Source organism: Triticum dicoccoides, chromosome 2A, assembly GCF_002162155.2.
Source record: "Triticum dicoccoides isolate Atlit2015 ecotype Zavitan chromosome 2A, WEW_v2.0, whole genome shotgun sequence".
Lineage (NCBI taxonomy): Eukaryota > Viridiplantae > Streptophyta > Magnoliopsida > Poales > Poaceae > Triticum > Triticum dicoccoides.
The window spans coordinates 52,535,709-52,548,901 of record NC_041382.1 but is presented as its reverse complement, the minus strand read 5'-3'; the positions used below and the strand labels follow the sequence as shown (position 1 = coordinate 52,548,901).

General features: G+C 46.4%; 1 protein-coding gene across 1 annotated transcript; it reads left to right on the top strand.

Annotated features, from left to right (window-relative positions):
* Positions 1–3,326: 3,326 nt before the first annotated feature.
* Positions 3,327–4,279, top strand: LOC119353165 (wound-induced protein 1-like). Its single transcript, XM_037619755.1, has one exon. The coding sequence runs from the start codon at positions 3,669–3,671 to the stop codon at positions 3,972–3,974; it is 306 nt and encodes a 101-aa protein (XP_037475652.1). The 5' UTR covers positions 3,327–3,668; the 3' UTR covers positions 3,975–4,279.
* Positions 4,280–13,193: the final 8,914 nt, after the last annotated feature.

The window sequence follows — 13,193 nt, the reverse complement described above, 5'->3', positions numbered from 1 at the left end:
AGCGACACGTACGTAGATGGATCTCCGATGCTGCCGCTGCATCTTCCATCGATCTTGGGTCAGTATGATGCTTGTGTGCGTGCAGTGCAGACATACTACATCATATATATACACATATTTATATATGCAGATACTCCATCCGATCCTTTTTACTCTGCATATAAAAATTGTCTGAAGTCAAACTTTGAGAAGTTTGACCATATTTATATGAAAAATATTAACATCTATCATGCTAAAGTTATACAATATGAAACTTTAAGTCCCGATGCATAAATTGGTATTGATTTCACATTGTGAATGTTGAATTTTTTTTCTATGAAGTTGGTCAAACTTTACGAGATGCGAACTAAAAAGGACCGGAGGGAGTACGTTACTTCTCGTTGAGTCGATCAGTTGTGTGTGCGCCTTGATAATCGATGGCAGGTAGCAGGCCAGCTCGGATATTCATCATCAGCACATCGCTGTTACGAGAAACTGATACTGTACTCGTGTGTCTACACTCTACAATAATAATGAAAGTAAATAACGTAGCACGACGGGATCTGTTGCGGCGGTGATGGGTGCAGATAAAAGCCAGGGAGCGAGCGAGCGAGCTGGCGGCGAAGCTTCCGGGAAGCTTCGTGCCCTCGGCCGTCCGTCCCAGTCGACCGATCCGTCGGAGGGGAGCTGCACTTCACGCTGGCTGGAACGGGCGAAAGGACGGCTGGTCGATCGCCTCCGGCCGGCCCGCGTGGAAGGAACGGGAACGATTGATTGCACCTGCGCTAGCTAGCTGTTTCGTCTCGCGATGGATCTCGTCGTACGTCGGCGCGCTGGCTTGCTTGGCCTGCTGCATGCATATGCGTGCATCACACAGTTTTTTTCTGAAACGGAGGCAAAAGATTTACCTCATTCATTAAATAAGAGAGAAGAGTTGGCATGGCATGGCATGGCATGCGGCGGCGATTTGCACATTTGGATTGGAGGTCGATCGGGATGGGTGGTTAGTTTGTGCTGCACAACGTCACCGTCGACTAGCCCTTTTCCATGTCCATCCATCTCCATCCAGTGTGGTAGTAGTGCACCAGACTAGACTAGTACCGGCCCCGGGTGGCTCTCCCCCAGCAGCGCTAGGTTCCAAAGCTCTCCGTTGGACCAGCGGGCGCGCCTATGCCTATGCGTAGAACTCCGCTACTGGAGGTACGTGCTGCCATGGCATGGCATGACCTGCGTGCGTGCGTGCGTGGCGGACAAGTGGCCGGCCAGTATGCACCGAACTTTTTTTTTTGAGTGGCACTGTGCACCGAATGTGTGTGGCCGCACACGTTGCAGGACTGTAGCCTGTAGGATCGGAGGAGCGTCGGACCGGTCGAGCAGCGAGCAAACGGACGAACCGGCGGCCGCTCCAACCCAACGCCCAAGCCAATCATGCATGGGTCGGTGGTCGCTGCGGTCCTGCAGCTGAGTCAGGCGGATCTCGTTGGAAAGCCACGTCAGGGAATCGGTCGACCAGTCGTCCGCTCAAATGGAACCTCCCCCAGAACGCACACGCCACATGCGCCCTGGCATGCAGTGGCCGGCCGGCTCGATCGTGTATCTACTCATGGCCCGTCGCTGCCAGCGTGCAGGAAAAGGACGAGATAACACTGCGCTCATATTCAGCTCTTCTTTTCACCGCTACTCGATCAGTAACCAATCTAAATTTCCACAAAAAAAAGTAACCAATCTAAGAATCATCAAAATGTGTATGTAGCGTGCTTCATAATTTTTTGAAGGCTGCCGAGGCGACGCACAAACTTGACCACTCTTCAAAAAAGAAAAAATACGCAGTCTCCATAAGCTACACTAGCATTAGGGCCCGTGCGTTGCAACGGGAGAAAAGAATACCGCACGCTTTTAATTTACAAGAAATGGTCTATAATATGAGTATTTGTAGCGACGGCCCAAACAAAGATGGTCTTTGCCTACAAAAGCACAAGTTCAAGATTTCACATGTCTTCTTTTTAAACACGGCTTGCATGTAGATTTAATACGTACAAAGAAACGTGCAAGTGATCTTCAAATTCGTTTCCAATCCAGATTTAGCTGAGATGTTCATCCATAATCCGAATCAATGCCGATATGAAAGAAAGACGGATAATGCACTGTTGATTAAGATTGCACCCTAGATAGTATTTTCTTTAAAAAATGGTTAACAGGTAAAATAACATCATATTCAGATTCTATATATTTTTCTAATTAAATTCCATATATAATATGTTAAATTTAGAGTTACGGTTTAGAAAATATGAGTATTTTAAAAAACATTTGACATGTACTGCGGGTTTAATGTCAGAAACATCAGGGGGGATTTCTATAAAATAGCATGACGGACTAACAATACATATTTCTTTTATTAGTAGGTAATAGAGTATAGATACAGATTTCCTCCTTTCTTTTTTTTATTTGGCCTTTGTTTGAAATTTTTAGTTCTAATTTTCGTATTCAAACCACGATTAAAGGTAAATCAGCAACCCATACAACATTTGAAATACCAAGTTCTTATAGTTTGGGGCCGCATTTTACTTATGACTTGAGACTAGACAATATATGCATTCTTAGACTAGATAGACATGCAACGTTGTTATTCGACATTGTTAGATCAGATATATAAGGGCCCCCTGACACTGTCTAATTGTTAAAGGAGGAGGAGGACGATAGGTGTGCCTCATCCAGTTTGTTGTCAAAGCCGGAGTTGAGCGGCTCGCCAACGGCCCATTGGCACTGGATCTCGACCTCGCACTTGGCATTCTCAATGGACATCTCGTCAACAAGTGACGAGCTCCAGTTGTTGCTAGTCGTCCATCTCATCGGCGGGGGTAGCGAAGCGCCTACGGCGCTCCTCTTCTCGTGTGTGGCATTCATCTGCTTCGTGGCCGGGGAGCTCAAGTGTGGCTAAGATGTTTTCCTCGAGGGTTGGACTCGAGGAATTTCACAAAATAAACCCGATTCCGAAGAATTTCACAAAATGGTCCATTTGCATGACGCGCGAGGCCGAGTTGCCGTGCTAGATAGCACGACGACCCAGCCTGAGGCACCTTGCTATTTAGCATGACACCCCAAGCCCATGTCGATGTGGGCCATTTTTTGAATACCTTTTGAAACCTGTTCATTTTGTGTTAAAGATTTTAAAAAAGGGGCAAATCCGTCAATTTTCACTCTGATTGGTTCCCTGTCGGTGGGTCCCACGCACCAGCACCCATCATCCGACTCAGCAGTGGGGCCCAACCCGATTTAGTTGCCGTCCACCCTGGGCCCTTCGCTCCATCATCGCGCGCACCCGCTATAAAACGCGCCCCACGCCGCCCGAACACTCCAATCTCTCGGAGCCTACCGTATCTCGCTGCTTCTCGCCGAGACGATCTCGAGCACCAAGTAGTAGTTGAGGTCGAGCCGCCGTCGCCGTCGCCGCCTTCTTCTTCGTCTCCGACAGGAGGAGCGGCCGGAAACCTCGGGAGGAGCTGGCTAACCTGGATCAGCTGGAGGGCGGGTTCGCCTCCGCGCGCGGGCACGAGACCGAGGAGCAGCGCAACAAGTTCCTGGTGCTCCGCCTCTACGAGGCGCTCAACGGCCGCGACCACGCCGCCGTGCACTCCCTCCTCGCCCCCGACCTCGAGTGGTGGTTCCATGGCCCGCCCGCGCACCAGCACATGATGCGCCTCCTCACCGGCTCCAGCTCCTCCTCCTTCCGCTTCCAGCCGCGCTCCGTCGACGCCTTCGGCTCCACCGTCATCGCCGAGGGCGTCTCGGCCGCCGGCGAGGACACCAAGGCGGCCTACTGGGTGCACGCCTGGACCGTGGGCTCCGATGGGGTGATCACCCAGCTGCGCGAGTACTTCAACACCGACCTCACCGTCACGCGCCTCGCCGCCGCCGCCGCGTCCAAGTGCGTCTGGCAGAGCCGCCGCCCCGACCGCGCCCGCAACTCCCTCCCCGGCCTCGTCCTCGCCCTCTAGCCGCCTGAGCCAAGCCAAAGCCAAGCTGGACGACGCCCACAACCACTTGGGCGTACGCATGGGCTGACGTTGCTTCAATTCTTCTTCATCCTCTGCTTTCCCTGGCCTGTTGTTTCTTGTTTGCGTGTCTGGTGAACGTACGTAGTATAGCTAAATAGCCGATCGAACCGGCCGGTGATGGCGACGCGGCGCCGTCACGGCGGCTGCGTCTTCACTGCTGCTGCTTGTATGTCTTCGTGGTTGCTGTCATGGTGTGACAATAATAATAAAGGAAGTTGGCTTGTACTGGACGTAATTTATCTTCACCGCAATTTGCAAAATTTTATCTGGTCGCTCTGTTGATTTGTTCATACTGGCCTTTGACCAATTGGTGATTTTGATTGCTGTTGAAATTAACGGTTGACCACAATTTTCATCTTTCACCTGCGTGCGCAGTAAACAGTCAGGTTTAAGTTCTGACTTCTGAGCATACTCTAACAGAAGAACAACTTTACAGAGACATAGAGCAGTATATTATTACCTCTGTTTCACCGGCCTACCAAAACATCTTTACATATGGCAGTATATTACTAGTGCAAACAAGGCATATACACCGATAAAGTTCAGAGGCATACACTGCCGAAGTTCAGACTGATGTTGAATAATTCCAACGAAAGAAGAAAGAAAGAAAGAGAGATTCCCATGGCACCTGATTTGATTTGATTTGATTTGATTTAGTTTGAGAAAAGCAAACAAGAGTTGCCCTGAAACTGAAACTCTGAAAGCAAGGATCGAGCTGGGCTGGAACTGAAACACAAGACAGGACTGAAAGGGGGAAAAGGTAGTGGCGATCTACTCGTCGATGACGATCCGCAGAACCCAAGCGAGGAAAAAAAGAGACATGTTCCCCAAATCAAACGTTGCTTTCCGGCATCCAAACTGAACTAGTCCATCTTCTGAACCCTCGTTTCAATTTGAAGAATTATACTTGGAACCACAGGGCCACCATGCTGCAGCACATCGTGCACGTTGTGGTGATCACCTAGTGTGCATCTCAGATAACAAGGTGGGCATCGAAGAATATGTCCTGATGCCCAGCTCCAACCAAATGATCCGGACAATGGGACCGAGCATTAGGAACCAGCATCTCGATCATGCCGGCCTAGCTAACTAGTGGTAGTTGGGATGAACATGACCTATGAAGTACAAGACATCTCTGAAAGGGAAAGAAGAAAATGATACACATCGTCATAAGTAACAGGCTAATGGCACGTCGATTGAACATATCAATCTCAACCATAGTGTAAAATAATGTGCCACTGGCGATTGGAGAAATCAGTGTCTACTTTTAACAGCGACGCTTTTCTGAACCCATAATTTCTTTAGGTACAGAGAGAGGGTGAGCCCCTGTCAAGCTCGGCAGATGGACAACTATGTTTGATGTTACTGCTTGTGAGTTAGACCCATAGATTAGCATTGGAGAAATAAAATTCAGTTGTTGTGTGACAGAGAGACGGGGAGATGTATGAAGAAAAGGAACAGTAGTATCAGAGTTGCCTGAAATTTTTACTCATGCATGAGACGAGGCTAAGAAGAGCAAAAACAGGAACACTCATCCCAAGAATAGTAGTAGTTCAATCAAGAACTGGTACTACATAGAACTTCTTTCTCTCCGGCTATGTGTATCAACCGATGTAGAGGCTGGAAGCTATCCTTGTCATGGTGAAATGGCATAGATGAACTCTTGTTCGATGACGAGGATGCTTTAATAATTCTGCTTTGTCGAATAATTCGAATGAAATAAAGAACAAAAGGGTCCATAGAACAGCGAACTGATTTGATTTTATTCGGTAAAGCAAACAAACTTGTGTCGTAAGCAATTAAGAATCTGGATAAGTGGCGCGATAGGCTATGCGCGAAGGGAGTGATGCAGGGAAAGACGTACAGCACAGTGAACTGAAAGTTCAGTGTACCGAAGCACCACTCTGTTGGCTATACCTGTAAAGAACAGTCTGCAGAATCCAAGCAACAAAACAGACTTACAGACATGTTCTCCAAGCTAAACGTTGCTTTCAGGCATTCGAAACTGCATATGTCTTAACGACGCTCTTCCTGCGATCAACTGGTGCGCGTCTCAGATAGCAACAAGCAGATGGGTTATCGAATCAAAAACGCACATCACACGTCCGCAATATGCTCGGCTCCACATGCTCCGATCGATCGGAGTATATATCGACTGATCGGAGCTTCAGTTTGATGAAGAGAAGACAATCTCCTTCAGTTTTTGCGAGAGATATGGGGAGACTTTATGAATAAAAGGAACAGTAAAATTAGCTCTCTGAAGTGAAAAACAGAACCATATACTGCTATACATCACCAGAACAGCATCTCTTCCTTCAGGAAAAACAGACTGCTCAGTTGCCATGGTCAAATGGCATAGATGACTGTTCGTTCGATGCGGGGATGCTTTAATAATTCTGCTTTGTCAAATAATTCTAAGGAAACAAAGAACAACAGGCTCATGGGACAACGAACTGATTTGATTTTATTCATTAGAGTTAACAAAACTAGTGGCGAAAGCAATTGAGAACCTGGATAAGTGGCGCGGAACGCTATGGGCGAAGACGGCGATGCAGGGAAAGACGTGCAGCACAGTAGGTTGAGGGGGAAGTTGGCCATACTTGTAAAGAACAATCTGCAAAATCCAAGCAACAGAACAGACATATTCTCCAAACCCATGTTGCTTTCAGGCGTCGAAACTGCACAGGCCTTAATTATGCTTTTCAGGTGGGCTCTTCCTTCGTCTGGTGATCGATCAACTGGTGAACATCTCAGACAGCAACAAGCAAGGTTATCAATTCAATAATGCATTGCATATAAATAGCCAGCAAAGAGATCTTGCCATGACCATACATCCTCTTGCCAAAATGTTGATATAAACTGAAGAGGCGGAGACGGCAAAATTTCAGAAAATTGCATGTACATATATTGCCAGAACTTTTTTTTCCATATAAAAGCAACAACTAGTTAGAGGAAATATATAAATGACAAGCCTCCATCATTTGGCATAATAATATACGTTTATATTGGATCTTGTTTTCATGTGCCATCTTTCATTTTTACCACGCTTTGCTATACTGCAATTCCTCACGCAGAAATCCTGGACGTACTGCAATTCCTCAGGCTAGTAGAGTGGGCGTGATTGGCCCTATGAGTTGGCCTCATTTTCTCCATAATGTCTCCCCATATCTGTTGCAATCTAAGATGAAGGCCTTTCGCCGGTTTAATATAATCATATCGCACACTGGAGATGTTAAACTAACCAGACAGCGTAAACTGTGGCCACACACTCCAAATATTTTGAATACTTATCACACACAATTACACGCAGATGCCTGAAGGCACATGCACACAACGGAAAACTGGGTGTATAGCCTACAAGTGATGTTAGCAGCTGAGCAATTACCCTACAATGGCACATAATACGTGCAGTAACAAATTATCAGAATGACTTTTTAGCCTACTTTTACAATTGTATGTATTACCACACAAATCTTTGAGAAAACCTGATTCCGACCGGTGGTTTCAGATGTGGCTGTCTGAAGGGGAAAAATCTGGAACCTGAGTAGAGATGATCCCAAACAATGCAACAGAGAAGACAGAACTATGGCACAATATTTTTTTAAAAAGTATAACTGAACATGTCAACACGTAAACAGATGCAATGGATACATGAAGAAGAACGAATCACAACAAAACGTTTTACTGAGAAGTTGACTATAATGCTACAATGCAATTTACCGAGCAATGCTCCAAGTTCTTCCAAAAACTAATACGAGAACCTGCCCTAATTTCATCATCAGCTAAAAGAGAACTTAGATACAAAACAAATGTATGTTGGCTAACCATTTCAACCACTGGATGATCTTGAAGAAAGAAGAAACCTCGATTAAAAAACAAAATCAATTCTTCAGTTCAAAGCTGACCAAAACAGCCTCATTATTTTAGCATCGATATGGTAGACACTTCAGCCCCAAAAAATATTCACACAAGTATAAATTTCATGCAACCATGAAAGAGTCAGAGCTTCTTGATCATAGAACTTGTATACATCAAAGTGAAACTAACCGTCTCATAGTGGAACCAATTTATACCATTACAGCTCCTCATGAGTTGTTGGACCAACATAATTAACCCTCTAGTGTCGGAAAGAAAGTATGCAAAACTAGTGATTGTTTGAGCCGAACTTGAGTAAGAATGAGGTCTCTGTGATGGAATCCGGCAACCAACTCGCCATTGATGTCAACTTGAAGTAGCCAATCGTCAAATTTGAGCAGCACAAGCACATCACCATCACAAGACACAACCCTCACATGCCAATATTTAATTTCAGACATTCCAAATTGCACCCTGATCTCTACAGCCGGCAATTCAACCCGATATTTTAAGGCCCAATCTCCACCTTCATAGTCTTGCACCACCCAGATATCAACGCTTTTCCCTTCATCATTAAGAACGGACATGCCAAGCATGTTATCCATCTCAAACAGTTGAGCGTGGCCAGGAACAAACGGAGAGCGCATCTGCCGAAACGACTCAGTGGTGTTGTCAAATATCATTATCACGTGGCATGTGTACCAATGCAGCCTACCACCAAACATGACAGGTCCGGCAGTGCATATCAGCTTCTCCGCATCATGCCACCCTATGTGCCTCGGCGGCTGGCCGGAGCCTATTGCGAAGACGTAGGAGCCCTCTTGAACGTCAGGTGGAAGTGGACCGTACATCCATCTCCGGGACCGGTAGAGCAATAGTCGGTACTCGCCGGTAGGGCTGTGTCGATACATCCCCAAAGGCCTGAAGCCATGAAGCAGCGGGAGGTTGGCGGACTGACGAGTCGCCGGGTTGCGGACGAAGAAGTGCTCGCCGCGGACGAAGATGACGAGGAGGCCGTCGCAGGAGGCGAGCCAGGGGAGGTCGACGCTGCCAAGTCGCGCGACGAACTGGGACTGGTCGGCGGGGACGAGCCCTGCCCGGTAGGTCATGGTGTAGAGGGAGTCGTCGTAGACGAGGGGGAGGGAGGGCTGGTGGGCGTGGTGGGCAAGGAGGAAGTCGCGGGTGGAGGTGGCGCGGCGCCAGGCGCGGCAGACGGCGCGGCAGCGGAGGAGGGCCTTCGGGGGCAGGCGGACGAGGATCTCCCAGATGGCGATTTCTTCCGGGATGCCGCAGTGGAGAGGCGGAGCTCCTGCCATTGCGGCATTCGCCATGGTCGCCGTGGATTGTGGTGGTGACGGCGGCGGCGGAGAGGGAGGGAGGTCTTCCTTTTGTGGAAATGACGCTGATGCTTTTGGGCTGGGCTTAGCCCACCTCTCATTCTCGCTCAGCTATCAAACGGGATGGGCTTGATCCAGTCACTCAAAAAAAAAACATTTACTGCTGGCACGCATCAACTAAAAAAACACCTATGCGCAAAAACAGCGATGCAGGCCCAGATTCTGTCAATTTGCAAAAAAAAAATTGCAATAAAACTTTAAATTTATTCATCTTCAATCATTGAAGTACAATGAACACCAGAAATAATAAAATTACATCTAGATCCATAGACCACCTAGCGACGACTACAACCACTGAAAGCGAGCCGAAGGCGTGCCGCTGTCATCGCCCCTCCCACCGAAGCAGAGCAAAACTTGTTGTAGTAGACAGTCGGGAAGACGTCGTGCTAAACCCCTATAGAACCAACGCAGCAGAACAGCAAACGTCGCCAATGAAGTGGAGCATAGATCGAAAGGATCCAACCTGAAGACACACGAATGTAGACGAACTACAACTAGATCCGAGCAAATTCATCAAGGACAGATCCGCCGGAGACACACCTTCACACGCCACCGGCGATGCTAGACACACCACCGCGACGGGGGCTAGCGCGGGGAGAACCTTATTCCATCTCCAAAAAGCCGCCGCCATCTTGTCTTCCTGAGCAGAATACAAACCCTAACAAAGCTCGAAGGAACATCTGAAAATAAAGCTCTCCCGCCGGCAAGGGCCCGCAATTCAAATGCGCCCACCCGATCACATATCGCACGGTTGGGAGCCTTGTATTGCTCTGGCCAGGGCGCCGTTTGCACGGAAGGCGACGGCAAAGGCACCCCGCATCCCTGGCCCCACCTTGTAACGCAACCGCCGCTGGCACCACGGCGCCCCCCTACTCGTCCCCCGCCACGACCGCCCCCGTCCTCCACCATCAACTCCGGCAACTTTTCGTAAGGGTCCTCCATGCGACGACGGTGGTGGAAAAGGGCGGAAATTGAGGTGGAGAGCGGTGGGATGGAAGAGCAGAGGTTCGAGAAAGAGTGATTTTGCCGTTGAAATAGTGCGGCCAGCTCCAAATGTGCGGACTCTTGCAAAAAAAAAAAACTCTTGGTTTAGTTTTGTTTTGCGGGAAAATGGAAATCCAGACTGGTCCTTGGATGGATGTAGAACACCGTTGGATGGCTTGCGGGCTCCAAACCGTGTGTTCCAAACGGATGCGGGAGGTTTGAGGGTCCGCGTCGGAGATGTCCTTACTTCTAAAAAAAGACTTACAAACATGTTCTAGAAACCTATGTTGCTTTTACTCGTTCGAAACTGCATACGTCATAATTATGCTCTTCTGTGATCAAGTGGTTCGCATCTCAGACAGCAACAAGCGGGGTTGTGTAATCAGGGATGCACATATGTCCTCATTGTGCTCGATCGGCTCCATATGCTTCGACCGCTCGAAGTATGGAACAATGGAATCGTGTAATAGGACCTAACTAGGATCTCCCAAGTTCCAACTGGGGATGAAGATCAAGTGACGTGCATGTAGGCATCATCTGGACACTGAGGGCTGAGGTAGGATCGATGAACCCATGCCAAACCCAAAAGTCGAATGCCTATTTGGTCATTCTAGTACATCAGTATTGATGTTCTTGAAATAGCATACGATATAATAAGTTGAGTTTGATTAGGTTAATTTGAGATATTAGTGAAGTGGTTTAATTTGAGAAATCAAGTAAAACCTGAACCCCGGATATTATAAGCGAAGGGAGAGAGGGAGCCATCTGCACAACAGTCCAAGCAAGAAAACAGAAAACTGGATCCTCTAACATTAAAAAGGAATGTTAGAGAAGCTACAATACTCTAACTTTCCTTCTTTCTATTCCTATAATTATGGCTAAAATGATTTAAATTAATTTGCAAATTGATGATCTATCGCGTACATTTATAGTAATTACATGCAAACAATTGATGGTGAAATAAAATTAAAATTAAATTATTTATATCTACAGTAAATACCAACACTAAACAACCTATTAACTATCTACTAATAGTCCCTCATTTTACACTAGGTTAACACTGTAGCATCGTGACATTCCTTCTTGATGTTAGAGGATCCGGTTTCAGAAAACAGACGCACCGTTCTAGCATCCAAAGTCCAAACCAAAGTGCTGCCAAGTTAGTCTTTTTCTTCTTCTGAATTAGAGTTACTGTAGTATCATTTTCTTCTTTTCTTGAGATAGAGTTTTATTTTTAGGGGTTGTTGAGATAGAGTTACTATGGTATATTAGAGCAACTAGCAGAATAAATTATGAAAGGAATTGTAGTGAACTTTCGGCATCCGAATTTTCATTCGTCTAGGTGATCGCCTAGTGCACATCTCAGACAACAAGACGCTCGAACAAAAGGGTCCATATAATTTTCATTCTCAGCTACGAATGATAACATTAACAACAGTGGAATCAAGCCTCGAAACCAGCATACCATTATAGGTGGCGCTGGGGAAGAACATCAAGTATGCATAAGGCTACAGGCAAGTCCAAAATGGTAGTAGTAAAAATTAGTATTAAATTACCTGAGATTTCCTTCCACGCACGCCAACATCCTAGCTAAGCTAGCAAGAAAATGGACATTCATATAGTCCACAAACAGTAATGAACGTGTAGTAGTAATTTCCCACATTACAGTCCCTCTCCAAGTCAACATCAAAACCAACTCAAGATAAAAAAACCAGGTCATTTGTACAGCGTCACTCTCCTTGACCAAAACATTCAGACTCTGTATGTAGAGCGGAGTAGATAACAGAGGACAAAGAGGTTTTACATCACCGAAGCAAAGCTTCAGGAAACCACTCCACCACAGAACCAGATTACTACTCACGATCGCCTACCAAATGAAACCACTCCACCACAGAATATGTCCTGATGCCCAGCTCCAACCAAATGATCCCAATAACGGGACCGAGCATTAGGAACCAGCATCTCCGACCATGCCGGCCTAGCTAGAGGTAGTGGGGATGAACATGACCCATGAAGCCACATACATCTCTGAAAGGGAACGAAGAAAATGATATGCCATCGTAAGTAACATGCGAATGGCACGTCAATTCAGCATATCGATCTCAACCATAGTGTAAATAATGTGCCACTGGCGATTAGAGAAATCAGTGTCTGCTTTTAACAGCGATGCTTTTCTGAATCCATAATTTCTTTAGGTAAAGAGGGCGAGCCCCTCTCAAGCTCTGCAGATGGACAACGTTGTTTGATGTTACTGCTTGTGAGTTAGACCCATAGGTTAGCATTGGAGGAATAAAATTCAGTTGTTGTGAGAGAGAGACAGATGGGGAGATACGACAATAAACAGTAGTATTAGAGTTGCCTGAATTTTTTACATGAGACCAGGCTAATAAGAACAAAAACATCAACACTATAGTGTCAGAAACGCTCTTATATTGTGGGACAGAGGTAGTAATTCATTCAAGAACTGGTACTCCCTTTGTTCCAAAATACTTGTCATTGTTTCAGTTTAAATTTTAATTTAAACTAAAACCACAACAAGTATTTTGAAATGGACGGAGTACTACATGGAACTTCCTTTTCTCCGGCTGTGTACACCAACCGATGTACAGTCTGGAAGTTATCCTTGTTTATGACTGGTCAGTTGGCATGGTGAAATGGCATAGATGAACTTTGTTCGATGACGAGGATGCTTTAATAATTCTGCTTTGTAGAATAATTGAAAGGAAACAAAGAACAAAAGGGTCCATATAGCAGAGAACTGATTTGATTTTATTCGATGAAGCAAACAAAACTTGTGCCGAAAGAAATTAAGAATCCAGATAAGTGGCGTGATAGGCTGTGGGCGAAGACAGTGATGCAGGTAAAGACGTACAGTAAAGTGAACTGAAAGTGCAGTGTACCGAAGCACCACTCTGTTGGCTAT